This window comes from Trachurus trachurus (assembly GCF_905171665.1).
Source record: "Trachurus trachurus genome assembly, chromosome: 23".
Classification (NCBI taxonomy): domain Eukaryota; kingdom Metazoa; phylum Chordata; class Actinopteri; order Carangiformes; family Carangidae; genus Trachurus; species Trachurus trachurus.
Window position 1 is genome coordinate 17,106,251 of NC_139912.1, and position 22,470 is coordinate 17,128,720.

The 22,470-nt window shown below is 42.2% G+C and overlaps 1 protein-coding gene across 2 annotated transcripts in view; it reads right to left on the reverse strand.

Annotated features, from left to right (window-relative positions):
• Positions 1-21,065, reverse strand: part of rerg (RAS-like, estrogen-regulated, growth inhibitor) — a gene marked incomplete at both ends in the record, with an annotated part of 37,197 nt that extends 16,132 nt beyond the window's left edge. For both annotated transcript variants that reach the window (XM_083999081.1, XM_083999080.1), the window contains one exon: positions 21,005-21,065. In XM_083999081.1, the coding sequence (XP_083855207.1) occupies positions 21,005-21,065 (61 nt within the window). The remainder of the gene's footprint in view (positions 1-21,004) is intronic.
• Between the last annotated feature and the right edge of the window lie 1,405 nt (positions 21,066-22,470).

Here is a 22,470-nt window from a genome sequence, read left to right on the forward strand (position 1 = left end):
CGCCTCGCAACCAGTGTGAACAGACTGTAGACTATTGATGCTAACACATGACTGGATGAACAGGAAATTGGTTTAGTTTTTGTTGTGAAATCAAAGGGGAAGGTGTGGTAACTTTGATATTGGACACGTAAATGCACGCACAGTTTAACAGTAAAGGTTAACTTTATTTAATCCTTGATTTGCTACAGTGTATAGTTAATTTAGATCAAATACACATCATTGTTTGTTTTAGAGGGACTGCTGTGTCCCCAGTGTAAAGGCCAAATCTACGTTCCTTGGTTGTAAATAAAGTTAATTTGTAGGACACAGGGTCTTACTGTGTTTTCAGGAGAAGGAAGAAGAGTGATGTCTGTAATTACTGTGTGGATGTGCAGAGAGCAGAGCAGCAGCAGATCATTTGCGCTGCTGTTGACTGACACACATCTTCTGAATTCCTCAGGTCATTCGCTGCTGTTTCTGTTACAGTGGCCTGGATTCCAGGTAAACAGGATAACCAATGGGGTGTGAAGTCCATTCCTCATTAGAGGTAACTGTATCTCCTGCTTTTCACTGCCACTGGGAGGAAATATACACATGGCAGAAAGGAGCCTTTGTTGGCGCGCAGCTGTACCGACACTGAGGCCCATATTCACTACAGGTTTGGAGTAGTGTGCAGCGCTGCGAGAAGCCAAGTGATTCACTGACGGTGTGCAGTGAGAGGGAGGCTGATAAGACAGAAACTCACAATGACTCATATTACCAACCTCATTCACTGTAGTTTATTATTTCAAATTAAGATGTTGCATAAACTGGTCATTGGAAACAGTACAACACCACTGTAGAGAGAAAAATAATTATTTAGGGAGCCAGGAGGAGGGGGAAATATTCTGATAAAATTATCTCTGACATCAAAGTTGCACATTTACAAGAAAGACATTTGGATATTCTCCAAGATTAAAGCTGTAAATTTATTAGAAAAACACTGAAGTTGCATCCTAACAGCTGTGAGCTGATGTTTGATCAACTTGACATTACAAAATGCAGGTTTGGCCTGGTGAATAACATCTCTGAATGAATTGAAGAACTTTGAATAATACATTTGGTAATAAAACAAAGTGATTAGAGTCTGGCTTGTGAAAGGTCACAGTCACAGTCACCTGATAAAACAGTATGGTCTAGTGAATCTAATATCTCAAGAACTTATAAAGGGAACATCTTCAGCTTCATTCAATTGGACTGAAGGATGAACCATCCATCCACTACAACATGCTTTCTGCAGTCGACTGGTCTCAGTGACAAACCTTGTCTGGTCTGAGAAGAAGTCTGACAGGCGGCTCCACTTCACTGTGGACAAACACAAGTATCAGCAGAGACACTTTGGCTGTGGGACTAACACTACGATCCCATCACCTCACAACTAAGAGGATATGAGACGATGACATCCCATCGTCACCACAAAGCCCAACATTTTCCACAGTGATGAGGAGAACGTCAGGCTGCTGGGCATGAGCTCCACCAGGTGAGCTGTCACTGCACAGCGCTCCTGTCTCCTGCTCACTGATAAACAGTTTGGTTTAACCTGACATGACGTTATTCACAGCACTTTAAGGACATGACATGTATGGAAATGTGGCACTAATTGTATCTTGTATTGGTTCAATGCTCCAAATATGTTCAAACAGGGATGTTTCTGTATTTTCTGGGATGTGTGGTAACTCCAGCTGCTTCTCTGCCACTGTTTTCTCACTCACATACCTTGTACACCTTCCTGCCATGTTAAGTAAATGTAATATTTGCAACTGTTCCTAATGAGTTTGGCGTTGTGAATGAATCAATCCCCTGCAGCCAACTACAGCTGGGATATTGTGTTTCTGTCATTCTTAGCTGCACACCAGTATGCACCTGAAGCTCATCCACTTTCATCAGTTTCATTGAAAACTTGGCACTGCCAAGTTTTTCAGATTTATGTCAAACACATCATCCTTGGGAGGTGTTTGCCCAAAGATCCTTTTGTCTAAAGTGACCTAATCACATTAGCAGCAGAATGTTAGACTAATTGCAAACAAAGCAAGAGCAATTAGTGGCGGCCATGGCCCCGCTCTGGGCCAGCACAGCCTCACTCCTGGGACAGTCTCTGTTTATTCCCCACGGTCATCAGACGGACACCCATGGCTCTTTGGTCACTCGGGCTACAATAACACCTCTTTACTGGCTGGACAGGTCTCCCAATGCAGAGCAGCTGCAGCCATGTTCTGTTCCCATTGTGTTCATGTCACATCAGCTCACGTCATCCAGGCCAGCTGTGCTGCTGAGATGGAGGAAATGTGCAAACTCCACACAGCATAGGAGGAATGTTAGGGCGGGTTCAGACCTAAAGGTCAGGTATCTGATCCGAACCAACGCAAGTATGATACAGTAGACTTTCAATTGGTGCGGTTTGCATTCACAAAGGCCAAACTCAAACGGTCCAATGTAAACAAAAGTCACATGGCCACAAATGCCGTTTGGTTATTGGTCAGACAGTTTAGGCGAGTAAAACAACTTCCTTGCATCATGGAGCATCGTCGGCTTATTTTCATGTTGGTGCCCAATTTTAGTGTATATCAAGTAAGGAATAATGTATAGTTCAGAGGTTGTTATGGAGAAATAAACCCCGACAGGAAGTATGGAAGGGTTTCATACTTCCTGAAGGGGTTTATTTCTTCATAACAACCGACCAACCATACATTATCCCCCTTATTACACGGTTTACGAGTCAAATAGTTAATTTGAAACATAATGTTGATCAAAATACGACTTTCATCAATTTTTAATTGCATCGTTTAGCAAATCTGCAAGACTGGTCACGTCTGCTGTGCTGCTGAGCCTCCTCCCGGTCGTGCATTTGAAGCCTTTGATCAGTGGATCGATGGATTACCATACACATGTTACGGTGTGTGTAGTCGTATCTGTCATAAACAAGAGATTAAACATTTAACACTATTATTTCCTGTAACTAGTGTTGTTGCACTTCCCACTCTGCGCTGTGCTGGTGGTGTTTGTGTCTCAATTAGAGAGGCCATGATATGGTTTAAGACTTATGGAGGTTACTGAACTGAGAAATTGTGATAAGTTCTATTTGTTTGGATGCTAATTGATTAGATTGGTGGAAGGGCCAGGGGCCTCATTTATCAAAGAGCGTGTAAAAGTCCTCTTAAATTTTCAGTACGACGGAAAGGCAAAATGTGCGTACGACCAAAAAATATACACTCTTTTCAGATCTATCAAACTCCGCGTACACACGGCTGCACGGTATTTCCCTTGATAGATCACACCGGACCTGAGAAAAGCGTGGATGAGAACACGCCTCATACCCAGCCCCCTAAACGGCCCCATACAACCATATGTGGTCAATGCAAATCAGTTACGTGCATATTAAGTAGCCATGTGCACTCTGGAAACGTGTGGAATGACGTCAGTGGAAGACGGTGAAGACAACAGACGGACGGAGAGCGGAGAAAGAAACGGAATTTCTCTGAAAGCGAGATACACGGTAACACGGCAATATCAGTCAGAAACATCATCTTGCATTGAAAGGCTACAATAAATACAAAAAACTCCCAAATCTAAATGAAACAGAACAGAAAGAAGAAGAATCATATTTATTCTGCCCCTTATTTTAGATTATGTCATAATAATTTAAAGCAGGGTTTCCACTGCCAGTCAGTACTACTTTGCACCCCTTTCCACTAACCCCCAACTGCCGTTCACTGGACGACTTTGATTTTCATTTGTGCATAGCTATATATTAAAAAAAAAAAAAAAAAAACATTGAAGTCCACCAGTCTGTGACTTTTCCTAAAATGATGTTGGGCAGCACCCATTTTTGTTAAATACAATAAATATTATTCACACAAAAAATATCGATCATGTTTTCTCATTTGCTTTGATTTGCGCCGACATTATTGTGCTTGCTGCTTGCTTGTGTGTGTCCAGTCTGGCTACTTAACACAGGCACGTCGCAGAAATTATTTTCCAGACTGGACAGACTGGTTGTGGAAGAGGTGTAGCCTAAATGCAGGGTGAAAATATCAATATGATATCAAAAGAAAACGAAATTCGTTTTATAAAGCCAGTATTTAGGAGCAAACTAGTGTAAATGCACAGGGGAAAAATCTGAGTCGCTGTGCTTTTCATGTAAAGTGCCGACGTCAACACGTGTGCGGTGGTGGTGGTGGTGGTGGTGGTGGGGGGGGGGGGTCATCATCACCACCACTTGCTACTTCAACACTTCAAACAGTGTCCGCGCTCCTCTCTCCCTCTCACACTGCAGTTCTCTGACTCTGCAGCGGTGTCGCCAATTCCTCCTGTTCTTCAAAAAGCGTGTAAATGCCGGTACGCCATGGTCGGACTGGTCGTAAATTTTTGCACTTACTCCCGACAAGTTTTGGTTTGATAGATCCCAAATTAGGCGGAGAAAAGTGCGTACGCACAAAATGGGGGAAAGAGCGTGTAAAAAAGCGTGTATCCACAATGATAAATGAGGCCCCTGGCATGGTTGTAAGCCTCTGGCCAACAGGGCTCTCGGGTTCTCTGAAGGTCACGGTTAACTTTTCCAAGTTGGCCATGGTTTTTGTTCTGTTTTTGCTGTCAACTTTCACTATTATTTTGTAAACAATATCACAGCTTAATCTACTTTTGTGACTTAAGCCATTTTATCATATTGTCCAAGGCAACTGACTCACACTCTTTATGACACAGCCAAACAGGCCAACATCTAGCTGAGACAGCTCTGGATGACCTTAGCTAAAGCTAGAACTAAATTCACATGTTTTTGTGAAATCTACTCAGTCCTAACCTTGTTTATTCGGTTAATTATTATCCACCTGATGAAATAAAAAAGCATCATGACCTTTGACCTCTAAAATATCATCAGTTTCTCCTTGAGTGAGGTGAATCTAGGATTGTTTCTTCATATGCTCTGTCAAGTGAAAGTCCTGATGCTAGACCCAGGCAAACAAATCAGCTAGAAGGCACCAAAACCACTTCCTGAACCAGAGGTCGGACCAGTGACCCAGCCTCAGAGCTTTCCCAGAGTTCCTTTCACCACCAGGCTCTCCCTGGGGCACGTCTGCATCCCAAACCACCAACACCGAGTATCTTTGGAACTGATGTATGGACCAAAATGACATTTCTCATAAGGAAATGCATTTATGTCTGTGGAACACGGACTGATGGGAGTCCCAACTGTGCCAGGGGAAACAGTCAATCTTTGCGTCCAAATATAAAAGAGATCAAGTCAGACATCTTATCATCTCAGTCCTCGTCCAGATCAGATTGCAGCTCGCCAATCAGGCTCCGTCCATATTTATTCTAGGAATGAACCAGTGCTCTATGAGGAGGCCTGTGGGAAGTCTGAGGTAACAATAACACAGCAAGGCAACAGTAAACATGTCAGCTCCAACAATGGATGGGTTTACTTTACTGTCTGGGCCAATCAGGAACAAATATTTCTCTCTGTGTGTCAGGCTAGATTTTTTTTGGTATGAATGATGACAAAAACAAACATCCAACGAACCTTTAACACCTTTTTAGGCAAAAGAGAAACTCCAGAACACAGTATGTATGCCTAAGAGGCAACGTGTGCTGTAGTGTCTTCCTGCCACACTTATCAATGATTGCTGTTGGTATCAATTAAATGGCAAAAAGCCTGGATTGCAACACTGAACACATCATGACAGTATGGCTCTCAAAAGTGAGACCATGATAACTTATGACACCTTTGATATAAAATTGAATTAACTGTAAACATTAAAACCCTTTATTTCATTGAGCTTTCATTAGCTTAACTTTCTCTGAGCCTAACCCTAGCATACAGTACACTCTCTCCTTTGTTCTTCCTTAGTTCCATGTTGTTCAGCTATAATCTCAGGAAATTGATGTGTTGCGGAGGGGAACTGAAAATATGAAGCTATTTGCCATTAGCACTGATCAGATATTAGCCTACAGAGACACACATCTCCTCACAAAATATGAAACCAATTAGTGAATTATCAGCACAACTCGTCTCCATACCTGTCAACAAACATCCCTGGGGTCTCATTTATAAAACTGTGCGTGGGATCGTTACTAAAAGTGTACGTACGCCCAAAAGCCAGGTTTTGCGTGCGCCAGTAAATATTCAGACTTATAAAACCCTGCGTACGCACACTTGCAAGCAAACTTCCCTTTATAAATCAGAGATCTCCTACAAGTGTGCGCCGCTGAATCAGCTTCACGTTCCGCCCTGTACACGCCCTGTTTTAACCGTAGATGGTCAATGCAAACCACCACATGAATGCGATCTGCATGTCAACGAGCCTGACGTGCTGTTGTTCTGTCGGTGTTGTGAATTAGCTGCAGGTGTGAAAGTGGCGACGTGGCGTGTTGCTGCAGCTGTTAACGGCGTCAGCGGCTCAGAGCGCACGCGGTGTTGTTTTGGTGCGCTGCCTCTCACATGCTGGACCCGGTTCGGCACATAGTTAAAACAATGACAATAGTTCTAATCTGAAACGAGTTATTAACCATTCATCATGGTCTCCCTCTCCCTCCTTTCTCCTCCAGCGGTGCCGTGGTGCAGAATTACGCACGGGGCTCACCGCTGTATTACAGTAATTAGACTGATCGATAAAACTTTGAATAATTAGCAGAATCAGTTACATTCTGAGGAATGATCAAACATGACACTTCTCTTGATAACAAGAAAACAGAATGTAACAATTGTGGGAACGATTACTGGATTTTTTTCTCCAGGGTTTGAGATTGAATTGACTCTCGATCATACGTTCACAGTATCATAGGAACATGTAGTTATTTACACCATGTATTTATCCCGTCCTCTCCTCCTCCTGCGCTCTGGGAGTGGACAATATGACGGAGAGATGGTGGTGATTAAATATAGAGAGGGAATTTTGATTTTGAATTTTAAGTTAGATTCTAAGATGTTTCTGAAACACCAGTCCGATGCAAAATAAGGGAGCTGTTGAATTAAATCACCGTGGAAACATGGATCTAACGCATAGGGGTTGAAATTAAATGTGTGACGGCCGATAATAAAAACATAATCGTTCTTCTCAATCATCATTTCCTGAGTCTGACTTCAGTTCACCACCACACCGTCTGTGTCGCCAATTCCCCTTTTCCTCCAAACCATGCGTACGCATGGGTCAGAGTTTGCTTAGAGCTGCGCACATTCTCCCGTCAAGTTTGTTTTTTATAGATCACTACCTTGGCGTAAAAAGTCACGTACGCCACTTTCAGCCCCGTTTTGTGCGTACGCAACGGTTATAAATGAGACCCCTGGGCCCTCATTTATCAACAGTGCGTAGAAAAGGTTCTAAATTCTGTCGTAGGAATGAAATTTAGAATGTGTGTAAGTACAAAAAAATCCGTATTTATCAAGCGTGCGGACACCGGTCGTACGCACACTAGTAAGTAATCAGTGATGATAAATCCCACCTGTTCCTAACTGGGTCATTTGCATTCAGAAACGCCCCCAATTGACCATATATGGTAGCAACAATCCCTTTAATAATGCGTGAATGGATTTTTTCCCCCACACCAAAATCATGGCAAAGAGGGCGGAGAAGAGGAGTTTCTCTGATACAGAGATTGAGTTACTTGTAGGAGAAGTTGAATCAAACCAAAAAATACTGTTTGGAACACTAAATGCAGGTGTGACCAACAAAATAAAAAATGCTGCGTAGGAGAAAGTAACAACTACTGTTAATTCTGTTGGTCAGAGGAAAGATCACTGAGAAATAAAAAAGCTGTCTTTTATATGAAGGTAGATTTGTGTCTTTATTCTTCAATCAAAAAATATATTTTCAATAAAAAAAACATTCACTTCAATAATAAAAAAAAACATTTTCAATCAAAGAAAAAAAGTGTTTTTTTTTTTAATTGAAAATATATTTTTTGATTGAATAATAACGACACAAATCTACCTGCATACTTTTATAGCTTGTCACACCAATCATTCAAAATGTCTGCTAAATTACTAATTGAGAATTTTTTTTAATTAGGAAACAGGGAACATGTGTGAAGTTTGAGATTGCTGAACACTGTGACTCCTCCACTGGGTTCTATTTGTAGTTTCACTGTTCTACCACTAGATTTTGTGTGTACGCATGGTCAGAGTTGTGCTTAAATTTACGCACGTTCCTAAGCACAAGTACAAGTTGATAAATTCCATACTTTGCGTGGGAATGTTCTTACGCACGCATTACGCACAGATCTGTGCGTACGCACGGTTGATAAATGAGGGCCCTGGTGATTACATTGTACATCATCTAAATGAATGCATCATGCTTCTCTAAGAGCAACGCCATTTTCTGCCATGCATAATTAGTCATTAGCTGTGGGTTAATTATTAATTAGGCCTATTTTCATAAACAATAGGTAACATTACAGGTTTTAAATGAAGACATCTAGAGTGCTGAGGGGTTTTATCCCCCACAAACCAATTTCCATCTGATACCAACCCATCAAAGACACAGAGGGAACAACCAATAAAATGTAATGATGAGCACAGAATCTTAATGTTTCCCAGACGATCACCAGCAGTGAAACTTAATACATCTCTCTTATTACCGGGCTGATAATGACAAAAACCACCTCCACACGTGAACAAATATGAAAATTTAATATCACAATTATAGCTAAATGTACAACACCTTCCTCTGGGATTTATCATTGGAAACACACACACATGATTAGCAGCACTATTTGTTGCATTTAGACATTAAACGTGTAGGACGGATGAAGATTAAAGGGCCCATATTATGCAAAATCCGTTCACTCCCTTAATTGATTTCTACACTTTTTTGAGATCGTGTCTCCAAACGGGCGAATTGGAAGTGCTGGCAGACTTGACGTCAGGATGCGCTGAGCTCAGGTGACTCCACCTCCCGGTACTTCCTTATACTCCCCCTGGGCCAGTCTGGAAAAACGTGAGCCCCGCCTGCTGACACTTTTCCGGAACAGCGACCTCCCTTTTTTTTTCGGAAATCAATGCCCGACCCCTGTCCCAATGTCAACACTGGCACATGTACCTGTAGTGAAAACCACACCCTCTCCCCATGACAGGTGTGGAGTGGACATGGTTTACACATCTTATTTGCATTAAAGGTGCAGACACAGAAATGACTCGTTCTCAGCAGAGCTCTGGAGAGCCACTTTTAGATTACTGAGATATAGAGCTGCAGATTGATTTGGGGACAATACACTAGGAATACTATATGGTTGGACAACTTAGAACCATGTGAAATAGTTGAAAAATAGCATAATATGGGACCTTTAAGGACCAGCAGCAGTCATGGGTTTGCCATCATTCAACCATGTCTATAGGCCTGTCACAACTGTTACATAATCACCTGGTCGCAATCATTTGAGCTGATCACAATTATGTTGCATAATCATTAAAAGATTTTCATCACCGTTTCTATGTCGTTTTCCACCGTTTGACTGGTCCTCTTTTAATGACGTCATCTTCTCCTATGGTTTAATAACACATGAGTAAAGCCACAAACTGTTTATTTCGAGGAGCTCCATCAACGTCAACCGAAATTAGCATCATGGATTTAGTTGCAAAGCCTGAAGTCAAACAGAAATGTAATTTTTATTCATATATTCCAATGTTGGTTGCCAATATTTGGCTCTTCTTCTTCTTCATAAGGTGTGTATTATTAAATATGCTTAGGCTTATACTATATTAGTGGCATAAAATGATCAGAAAATGAGTAATACATCATTATTTGCAATTATTTGTATGGAAATTGATTGTCAACTAAACAAGGGGAAAAAAAGGGGGGGGGGATTCCCTGTGCACACTGTCCAGTCAATTAATTGTCAACTAAAATGTAATGATTGTGACAGCCCTACATCATGTCTACATCTGTGTTTCCAAAGACCTTTGTTTTCACCCGACAACAACCCACCCCTGCTGTAGTGTTGTGTGGACGGGAGCCAGACAAAGAGATGTGATTGCTGCATGTAACGTCTTTCAGAGCACAGAGCCGTCAGCTGTCCAGCACAGAACCACCTCAGCTACACCACCCCGGCACTATGCTGGTTAAACCAGTCAGCATGGCGCCTTGTGCTACACTGTTTGTCTGCAATGCGTGTCCTCTGTTTCTGAAAAGCCATTTTGAAGGGTTATAATTATGTTTTTTTATTATTATTATTATCATCAAACCAATAAATGGGAAACAAGTTGTGTTTTGTTTTTGGTTTCTAAATGGTGATTGGAAATCAGCTGTTTCCTGTGGCTGGCTTTCACCACTCTAAATGAAAATTTGTCATATAATTTATTGTTTTGTACTGTAAGCAGAAAAACTTACTGTTAAGTCAATCACTTTTTATAAGTTGCTGTATGTGTCTCTAGTCTTTTTTTATCCTATATTTTCACTTCTCTTTGACTTAGCTCACTTCAAAAATCATGAATCCACGTGGTCAAAGGAAAATGTAAAGTGCCACTCTGGTCATAAATATGGCCCCTGGTGGATGAGAGGTGATTATGTTTTACCTTTGCTGACGGAACAGTTGGCCTCCCTGTGAAGCAGCTTCAACTTTTCAACAACACCTTTCGTTACGTGCTTTTTGCCTTGACACTATGAAAATGGAGGTCCTTTATTTGAGCACAGCAAGTCACAGCATATATCAGGGCAACTCTGAATAACAGTAAAGGTTAGACAAACTCCCCCCGCTCCAGTTTGGATGAGCTCCATGAGCAAACAATGGCAGAGAGGGAGGCGGTCGTTCTCCTCGGGCCCCGCGGCTCCGTAAAATGGGACACCAGAGAGGCTTTCATTTCAGGCCTCTGAGGAAGCAAAAGGACAGGAGCTCGTGGTTATGGGGTTTGCACAGGAAGGGCGTGAGGGCTCTGATACCACATTCATCCCTCTAGTTTAGTGTCTAACAATAGCACCACAGCTCTATTCACCAGGAACCATGTGAGGAGGAGATGAAGGCCGGGAGGCTTCAGAGGGCCGTGCACAAGCACAGCTGAGAGAAACTGAAGTGCATTCTCACCGTGAAGACCGACAACCTGGCTGTTACAGCCGTGGCGTGTACACACAGCAGCACTGCTGAGCTCAACAGGAAATCCATTACTACTGACACTTTGTCTGTCATGTCATCTCTTTACAGAGGAATATTTTTCAAGACTGGACAAACTCTGACTCTAACCCTAATCCTGCATGGGAGGCCAAAAAATAGCAAAAGAGAAAAACTAAACATAAGACACCAAGCAGAGAGAAGTAATGAGGCCTCGTACTAACGACTTTGAGTGATGGTGCGTTCCAGCTGTACTTGAATGTAACACGAGACTAAACTATTGTGGATCTCATTTGGACTGTAGCCGGTGTTTAACTCCGGCTGGCAGCCCTTTGCTGAGTGTCACTGTCTTAATGGTCTTTAAAACCAGTCCTCTGAAAGATTACAGCTCAGTCTTTGTGTTATAAGTCTGTGTTTGGTGGGTGTGTCTTATTGCGATTATAAAATCAGCTGACCACACAGACAGTGAGCTACTGGCCATCGGATGTGTCTTGTTTCTCATCCTGGGTTGGTGCTCCTGTCAGAGTCTGAGCCTCAGTGTGAGACGCTCCAGTCATTGTGTATTTTTAAAACTTAATGTCAGGGCTGCAGCTCACTTTTAACTTCTCTCTCTCTTCTCTTTCTCTCTCTAGGCAGAGTAGTCTGCATCAAGTATCTCCTGTAAGTCTGATGGTGCTATGAGAGCACTACTTTATTTCTCCATTGTCTGCTTAAAGACATGAATGAATGTAACAAAATAAAACTATAATTAAAGTTTAGAAATAACAATTTGTTAAATAAAGAGGAAGGAAACAATGTTGTATAAACCAGATATCAGTGAGACCCGCCCTGAAGATTAAACATGAACCTGTACCTCGGCTGATAAAACAGCTTCAGAGGCAGAAAGAAAAAATACTTAATGGATCCATCATGAAATTTTAAAGCACTGCTAGAGGGAGGTTGTTAAAGGCGAGGAGGTAAATAACCAGCGATGACTCACACCAGCAGGGTACATGAGTGGAGAGCGGACAATATGTGGAGGCTGTGAGAGTCGGAGGGGAGCTCTAAAAATAATTCAACACAAGGAAAAAAGCAGAGCCACTCAAGGAGCCCACCTTCCACTGACACGATCATTTCCCAGAGCGGGCCCACGGCCGACTGACTGGTTCAACTGGTGTTGAGACTGAGGAGAGGACAGAACGTACAGTTCTGGACCCAGAATGCAGACTCACAAAGATCTGAGAGATTTACTGAAAAAACATGGGAACTCAGACATGACACAGGAACGTGGGCATGAAACACAGGGCTGGACAACAGACCAACTGACAAAGGACAGTGGGAAACACTGGGGGAAAGAAGACAGGGTGGTGCAATCAGACACAGGTGAGACACATTTAATCACAGGAAGACAAGACAAGACAGGAACTTCAAAATAAAACAGGAACTAAACAGGGAACGGGACAACACCATGACAGTGTTACTGTTACAGTAATGAGGGTGATAGATAGATAGATAGATAGATAGATAGATAGATAGATAGATAGATAGATAGATAGATAGATAGATAGATAGATAGATAGATAGATAGATAGATAGATAGATAGATAGATAGATAGATAGATAGATAGATAGATAGATAGATAGATAGATAGATAGATAGATATCAGTGGCTGATGAATCGTGAGCAACTTGACACATAATTTGTGTGCCTTCATTATCCAATGCGAATAAAAAACTACCCCACTTTCATCCCGGATTTACTCCAAAATAGAATTTTGCACAAAGTTTGGGCTACATCATCTGATAGATGAGTTATTACACTAATTTTATGACCCAGAGTGGAATCAAATTGATTTTTCTTTTCTGTACACCTTTAAGGAGAGACCCAAAGAAATCTGAATCTGTCAGTATCCTACAGTGTCACACTATATAAAGATGAGGCAGAGGGTTCTTCACCTTTGTTCACCTCTGCTTGTGTGTCTCCTCAGCAGAGCAGGTTCATGTCTTCTCTCATCACATCAATTTTATTTCCCTTTCACCAAAGCAGGTTTGTCTATCACAAAGACAGCACATAGCCAGAGCCTCCCCACGGCATCAAATAAGTCTGGTGTTCTTACTCTGTTCACCTGTGCTGTTGACTTTTCAGTCACGCAGTTGCAAGATGCTGTGAACGCACAACTCACCCCAATCTGAACAAATAACAAAATTAGAAGAACAAAGCCCCTAACTTCTTCATTCTTAGACTTATGTAACACACTCAAGCACTAAAGCACATAAAAGTCACTTAAAGTGCTGCACAGTAGATACGCCCTCCTGAAAGTTCACATCCCTGATCCCTGCCGTGCTGAAAGCCTCTTTTAAACCTTTTCAGATATCTTATCTGAAAGAGTACAATCTAGCTCTGACACGCTGATTAGAGCTTCTACATCGCATTAAGTGAGTCACACCTCAGACTATGAATGGTCTTCCATGCAGAGAGGAATCTGGGCAGTCAACAGCCTCCCAGCTGTGTGTTGTCTAAGCTGAGAAGGCCAGAGATACGTACGTCTGTAAACCAGAGCAGCAGGATGAGCCACTGTCCCTCTGCCACAATTTCATGTTAATTAGTGGACGGTGCACAGGGTCGCCTGCTGGATGTTAAATGTCCTCAATTATTTGATTACTTTCCAGGACTTTCATTTCCTCCAGCAGACACACACCAGGCAGCTGATTTTAGGGCAGAGAAGGTTAATGGTGCCATCCTGCAGCACAAAGCCTGTTTCAAAGTCATTGTCATGAGCTGACTGTCAAATTGTCAAAATCGTTTGGAGAAATGCCCGGGTCTGGTGTTCCCACTGCAAGCCAGTCAGAGCCGAGCCGATTGAAGGCGATTTTAACCCGCGTCGCTTGCCGAGTTGTTTGACGCGGGTCAGCGCGGGTCGGTGCGCCTTTCCCACTGCCACCAAAAGCCGATTGTTAGCGGGTTTAAACATTTTTTTGGCCAGTGGGAAAGGGGTAATAGAGTCCCATGTTAGCAACTTTAAAGCAGAAGTAAGCAGAATCTTTGTGTTATAAGTCTTAAATAGTTATATCTTCCGACGGCAATCACTTACATAGAGTGTTTGGTCTGAAACACGGGTCTGTCAGTCACTCTGCTCTGCTCTGCTGTAAGCCGAGGAGAAAACTTTCCTTGTATCCTACAACCTTTATCCAATGAGGAGAGAGAACGGCATAAAGGGGCGGTCCTCTCTGTGTGTGCAGCCAAGGGATGCGCGTGAATGTGGTGACGAGGACCGATAGATCCATGACGAGGGCGGGGACTGCTAACTCCATCTGCTGACAAGAAGTTAGCCAAAATGACCGGATCACTTACTTCTGCTTTAAAGCAGGAATAAACAGCCTGGTACAGAAACTGTTTTGGTCTCTATAGCTACCTTCATGGAAGCTGTTAATTAAACTGACCTGTTTATATTGTTATATATACTTCACCTTATGGGGAATTACCACAAACCAGCATGCACCCCAGTCTCATCTCCACAAAGTTATCATGGAAGTAAAAACATGTGACTAATTGAATGTTTTGGAGAATTCCTGCATTACTCTATTTACATTCCAGTGAAAGTAGTCACACACCAGCCATTAAAAATAGTTTGAAGTTTTTGCTAAATGTGTTTAGGAACCAGCTGTTGGTGAGCTTGCCAGAAGGTAAGTGCCCATGGTATTCAATGAAACCCTGTTAAATGGACTGCATTTATTTAGCGCTTTTCTAGTCATATGAGCCACTCAAAGCGCTTCACTAGCTGGAACCGTTTTGTTTATTTCCTTTTCCATTTCCACTTGCATCTATGTGTCATTTTAATTTATTGCACAGCCATTCTACAGTGCCTCAGGGATTTGTGTGGACACGATTTGGTGGTAGGCGGAGGGGCGAGGGCTGAGTGTCGTGTTGCTGGTTGTAAACTACAGATTATAAATAAAACATTCACAAAGACAGAGAGAACATCTTCCTAATTCAAAGCAATTTATAAAGTAAACCTTTTTCATATTGATAAATATCTATATCTATTTCTGGTTGTGTTATGCAACAGTGACAGTAATGTGTTTCCCCTGCAGCAAAGCATTAGAGGAGACAGGAGCTGTTTAATGTGGTGCAGAGAGAGAGGCCGTGCTGCTGTCACTTAGTGCTGCTTTCATGGTGGGAATATTATCTCCACTTTCAGTCCAATATTCAACATGGTTCACCACAGTGGCCATCTATGGTGAACTATGAGGTCTGTACGGTGGATAAGTGTTTACATCAGGCTCCAGGTTTGCTAATGGACAGTATCAACATGGACCTATTTTGTGAGGACACAACTGTCCCCACTAATATTTGAGTGAACTTGTTTGCATTATGTTTGGATTGACGTTGATAATTAATAATTCCTATGTGCTCTGTCATAGTTATGTCTTCATGACAACTGATTCAGTAGCGTTTGGTTGGCCAAAAGTGAGGGATATCTGAAGGATCATATAAAAATACGGGATACGGGATAGTTCAACATTTTGTCCTACGTTTCCCACAATCCTTGTGCGTTGTTCACACTTTCTGCCTAAACGGAAGCAGAGCAGGGGGTATAAGGCCACCAAATGCAACAAGGGATGAGGAAGGGGACTTCATCATGCTGGTGGTGAGGGACAGAAGAAGTACTGATGAGGAAAAACTCTTTCAATACTTCAGCATGAACACTCGATTGTTTGACAACCTGGTCGGGGATCTGTTCCTTCTGCACTGGTGACCATCGGTCATTGGTCAGTGCTGCAGAGGGTGGCTGTCATATTGAGGGTTCTCAGCTCACAACTCACCAGTTGCTCCGAGCAAAGTGTTGCATCAACTATGACCAACTCTACATGTCCAACAGAGGCAGTTGTAGATATTTGACTGTGCAGCTACAGGTATTTTTTCTTCTTCTGCCAAGACAAAGATGATAAGAGCAGTGAGAGTAATGACAGTAAGGATATGAAATAAAAGACGAACGATGAGCTTAAAGATGCTGAGGCTGAGGTGAACCGAACTGTTCTGGGGTTCATGCTGGTTTGTCATCACCCAATTTACAAACAATAATTTGATCCTGTGTTGAGATATCATCATCTCATCAACCAGGCCTCATGAGAGCCCTGCTGTTTACTCCTCTCTGACTAACTACGGAAAAACCTTTCCAGTAATTACTTTATCACATCATATCTCTCTGTGTGGATGTGTGTGTGTCTCTCTCGCTGTGTGTGTGTGTTTAGCAGAGACCAAGGTAGAGGTACAGTAATTGGACGAAGTGATCATATTTCCTAAACCCCAGTTTTCCACCTCAGAGTCAATAAAACAAAAAGCTTAGATGTGTCAGTGTTAAGCTGAGTGAGTCTGCTCTGACTCAGAGCAGACTCACTCAGCTTAACACTGTCTGCTCTTTATTAGAGCTGGATCGCTCTGCAGGAGTCCAGGTCGGACCATCACAAAGAGTGCTGCTCACCTTCACCGACACTCTGTGGGTCTGCTGTCATCATTAGGGGCACATTTTCTCTAGCCTGCATGGAAACTGCTAAATCACAAGTACACTTGGGTCTTGAATAAGAACCATTAACTTGACACTCACACAGTGTGGTGTCAGCTGGGAACATTAGAGAGCTTAGTATTCAATGCCTGAAGCTGTTAACTGATGAGCTCTGTTAAGAACATGTAGTCCTGTAGGTCAGGGTTGATATCGATACTGATTCTGTAACAACTCCTCTTGTTTGGTTCTAGTATTTTTAGCTGGACTAGGGCCAGACCTGTAACTGACTGACTGACTGATGCTATTTCCACCACTGATCAGCAGTCCACTGAGCCACTCTGGTTTCCCAGCTGTTCAGGAACTGCAGTGAAGAGGCAGAGCACTTCCAACACACTAAGACACATCTGCATTACAGGAAGTAAACTAGTAGGCTATGATTGCTAGTTTTCACTATATTATTAATTAAGCGTAGCGTTAGTTCTGGCAGGCCATGACGTCAAGCTCTTAATCAGCACAGCGTAACTGTCTTCACCTGTGCAGATCAGCTGATGGCTCAGCTGACTCCCCGTGGCTGCTTCCTATTGGGGAATTGCATTCAGAGCGCGCTATTTAAACTGCTCTAGTCCGACGTCACCTCCCTTGCTGCTGCTTCCTCTGCCGGCTTTTTTGCAACCCACCTCCACCCCAGCTCCTCCTGTCATTGTATCTTGTTGGTTGCTCTGCTCTGTCTGGGTTTTCTTTGCTGCTGCGCTCCCTGCTTATGCCGTTCATGATGGCTCGTGAAGGGCAGGGAAGTGCTCTTCCTGCCTCAGGCTTTCCACGCAAGCGCGTGGAAGAGCAGGGGGTCCCAGAACAGTACCATACCGCCAAATTAAACTGTGCAAGTAAATAAATATTATTTTTGACATAGTGGTCCTGACAGAACTAAAGGTTGGTTACATTCCGGGGTTTAAGTAAATAAAAGCTCAAGTATAGTGGATGCCGGGCAGAGGCTGTAAGCTGTAGAAAAGACATGATAGTGTACATGAAGCGATAATAAATCACAGTCCAGATGTTGGTCAAGTGAGGAGAAGCTGATTTTCGGCTCTCTGTAGAGAACCATTCATTGCTGTAGCTTCAGATGTGACAACAATGATACTGTTCTGTTGTCTGTCTGCTTTTGAAAAAGAATACACATACACTGTCACCTGTTGAGTACAATTACACAGGAAACCGAAAAACTTCAACACAGAAGAGTGATCTAAAGCCCCACAGTCACCAACTGAAGCAGCACTGAATAAAACTACAGTAATGTATGGACTGAACTGAGCTGCTTCAAAATCTTGCCCATCATCACAATCCATTCATTTAATTTACAGTGTGGATCTAGTTAAAACATGGCGGACAACAAGAGAGGTGTATGAAGTGAACGTCTGCTCCAACAGAGGACTGCTGTGTATGAATTTACAGTATCCAATGACAAACCTCCACCACATTCTATACTATAGTGTGTTGTGTTCAATGCAATATGAAACCAGCCAGATAAGAGATAAGACACAGAATGTAGAATGATAATGGGACAAACCCAGGAGTTTTGCTGCATGTAGACAAATCCTATCAGGTGCTGAATTTTCTATTGACATAATGAATTGTTCATTGTTAAACTTTATCCTTGTCCTGTCATCTCCCTCCACTCTGCCAGTACCAAAGAACGAGCCGTAAACACAGTGAGACCAAAACTGTATGAAACCAAATACTGTTTCTGTAACATCCCTACAACATCTATGTCACGTCTGTCCGTCCTGGGTGAGGGATCCCTCCTCTGCTCACCCTGAGGTTTCTCCAATTTTTCCCTGTTAAAAGGGTTTCTGGGAGTTTTTCCTCAGTGGATGTAAGGGTCTAAGGACAGAGGATGTTGTTATGATTGTGTGTAAAGCCCTTTGAGACTGGGCTATACAAATAAAATTGTCTGGCCTTGCCTCCTCCACAGAAAATGAGGAATTAGCAGAATTAGCAGGACGATGCACATACAAGCTCCCCTCCAGTGTCTGATCCTGCCTCATATCTAATTAATGAGTTGATTATTTTCAGATGGACCACCAGAGACTGCTACAGACTATACTTGTTGACTTGCTTTTTGGCTTGACCCATGAGACTGGAAGTACTGATCAGCAGGAGTACATGAAAAAGTGGAGACAACAGATGGCAGAGGCATATGAGATCATAGCAGCAAATGCAAAAAAAACAAAAAAAAAACACTGAGTAGCAAGAGAAATCATGACAGCAAAGTAAGGAGTTCTACTGTATATTCTCATTAGGAGTATGACACCCAGAGGGGGAACAGGGAAGCTCCGTAACCACTGGGAGACTGCACCCACAAGGTTATCCATCAGGTGGGGAGAGACACGCCCATATATAAAGTGATATCAGGGCAAAAAAAGTGAGAGGATGTAGGACTGCACTGTAACCTTTTAATTCAGTTGAAACCAGCTATTTGACAAATCACAGTTCAGACCCTTCATTGTCTTGGTTTGATTGTTCCCTGTCTTCATGACAGGGAACAATCAAACCAAGACAATGATAGTGATGATGATGACTTTGGATATCAGCCTCTCCCTGTGACACAGCCCCAAGTCAATTAAGACAGAGAGGATTCTGATGTCTGAACAACAGGACCCACCCCAGCTGTTGATGTGCCAAGGAACTAAATGAGGAATATATACACCACACAGTCATGGATGGGCTGATGGACAAGCCGAATGCTAACACACACACATGTGCTACACACACTCCTGGACTTTGGAACAAGCCCAGTGGTTGTATAAAGACTGTTGCACAGTTGATATGGTGGTATTATTTGCACTGGGTGACTGATGGTTGAACATCACTCACCTGCAGGGTTGGGGAGTAACAGATTACATGTAACGGCGTTACGTATTTAAAATACAAAATTAAACTGTGGCTTGACAAATTCAAACACATGTATTAATGCTTTAGTTTAAAGGAGCCACGGTAGCCTATAAGATCATGTGTAAGATAATTCTCTAAAGCAAATTCAGTGTCCCAGTTAAAGGCGCTCAGGCAGGCGATTTTGAAGTAATCTAAAAGTAATCCAGAAAGTATTCAGAATACATTACTTTACTTGAGTAATCCAAATACATTTCAGATTACATTTTAGGACATGTAATCAGTAATCTGTAGGGGAATACATTTTAAAAGTAACCCTCCCAACACTGCTCACCTGCTGGTTAAGATGTCAGGAACAGTATGTGTGTTTAAGAGGAGTGTGTAATTAAATCCCATAATTCTGAATGCACTGACTAATAGTAAAAGTGGATGAGGATGAGGTAAAATGCCATTTCCAATCTTGATTAAAAAGGTGGTAATTCACTGCTTTGTAAAAAGGCTCTGAGTCTGATCTGCAGATCAAGATGATCTGTTGTTCATTGCTCTGTTCTTACAGGTAAAAGAGGTCAAAATGTTTTTGTTTGCTACTGTCTGGTTCAGTATGTGTTGCTAACGCTCATGTATTACATCGGTGGATTTGACTGAAGCTACACTGTGTCCATGTTAGGGGTGGGCAAAAATATCGATATGGCAATATATCGCGATACTTTATACCGCGATACGATATCGATATTCGACATTTAAATATCGATTTCTTTTAAAAAAAAAGAAGAAAAAAAAAATTCAATTTTTTTTTTCAAATAACAAATAATTTTTCAGACGTAAATCCAATTGAAATATGTTGTTGTAACTTGCACTTGTATAAAATGGCATGGATAATTTGAATTACATTGTTTTGACTCAGTTTGTCCCATGAATTATCGCCTTTTACATTTTTCAGTGAACTATGTAGAATATCGTAGAATATCGCGATATATCGCGATATATCGCAAAATTTGGATATCGCAATATCGTATCGTATCGTGACACAAGTATCGTGATGCGTATCGTATCGTGAGGTCCTTGGCAATACCCACCCCTAGTCCATGTTGTTCTTTCCACCCTCACCCCCCCCCACCCCGCTTCACTGGGGTTCAGAGATGCAGTCACGAAGCACACTGAAGCAATATGTCTTGATTTGCAACTGACAGGACACATGAAGAAGTCTGTGTCATTGTGTGAGCTACTGGGGAGAATACGCAGGACGCCAGCTGAGGCCCAGCCACCGACACTGCTGCCGCTGACAGGAGAGTGCTGACACCAAACGACAGTGACTCAACAGACTTATCTGTGGGAGCGAGGACTCTGAAGCCAGACCAAGAACAGCCTCCTACTGTAATGTTGACTATGCAAACAGACTGAGGACTGGGAGGGAGACATTAGAAAGCAGACGTCACGGTGGGAGAAATGAAAGCACCCGCTAAACCCCCATGCAGACAACCCCCCAGTAGTGTGTTTAAATCTCTCACACGTCGCCTGGAGCCAAAGCACCAAAGTTCAGAGTATAAGGAGCCTTTGTAACAAACAGACACACAGCACATTACCTGACTTTCCCACCCCCGCTCTGCCGAACACGGCCAGCTTCACCTCGGGGCTTTTGGCCATGACGGCGGCTGCAACCAGGGAAGCTCAGTGAGCCAGTGGGTGAAGCTCGAGGTCAGCCATCCATCCAGCAGCGTCTGAGGAAACATGGAGGACAGTACACGTTCAGTTTGTGGTGACGCAGCACATTTCAACATTAACCACCTCTTTTGTCAGGATAAGATTTTGAGTAGATTTTCCTCCATAAGGACGTTACTACTTTTAGCACATGTGTGGATGTGTTTTCAACAGTTAGTGTGAGTCATACAGTGATGTCTCAGTGTCTTCCAGCAGAAGTGTCAGGCTCTGATTGATGGGACTGAAAAAGGCATCATTACAGAGCTACACTACAACTAACCTACTCAAAGCCTTGGTGATGAAAGTGTTTTTTTTTTCAGTTTGTTTGTTTGTTTTTTAATGTTTATTTAACAGGGACATTGCCACAGAAAATGGGAAAATGTGACGCATATACTGTAAGACGTCTAGCTTCAGCTAATTTGCGGTCTTTGTTCCTGGTCAGGCTTTAGAATAGAATAAAATATACTGAATACAATTAAAAGAAATGCAATGATAAATACAGTGATTAATACAATGAATAAGTACCATGAATAAATAAACACAGCTGCAGTTGTAAATTACAGAATAATACAGACAATTATTGTTTATATAAAATTTAGGTTTACAAATGGTTTTCTTGAATTTTACTATTCACACTGTGAAAAGCCCATTTGAGATTAGTTATTATTATATAGATATTATTATATATTATAGTTATTAGATATTAGTTGTTTTAATTTATTAGTAAAATATAACAGCATAGCGTCGCCATTACCCTTTTTCATGTCACGCACCCCCTAGCAGCAGCTTGTGCACCACAAGCAAGGGAATTCCTGCCCTAACCGTTCTGAAATGATGCTTTTGCTGTAACTGTTCTGAAAAGATGTCCTCTCCAGGTACTTCACCTTCCTCCCACCCTGCACAGATACGAGCCATAGCCAACAGATGGATACATGCTAACTACACTAACCATTCTGAAAAGATGCTAATTGTGCGAACAGTTCTGATTGGTCTGCTAGTCTCAGATTTCTGAATTACATTTTGAGTTACTGAGGCTAACTGTGTTTGGTGTGACTACTTGTGTTAAAAAACCATAGTAAAACACCTTATAATGTGTTTTCAGATTAGCGCTGCATTAGTGCTGTTACCTCACTCAGCGTTAACAGTGACAGCAGACTGTCGGTGTTATTTAACGATAACACTGTTACAGTTAACTGACATGTGTTTACATGCTGCAAGAGCATGTAAACACAGCTGACATGTAAGTACTGTAAGTGTGTGGTAATATTGAATTAGGTTCAGTGTGTGTGGACTTGTTCTGCAGGTCCAGCTCATTTAATTGTTGATGACAGCTGCAGTCAAAACATCTGCT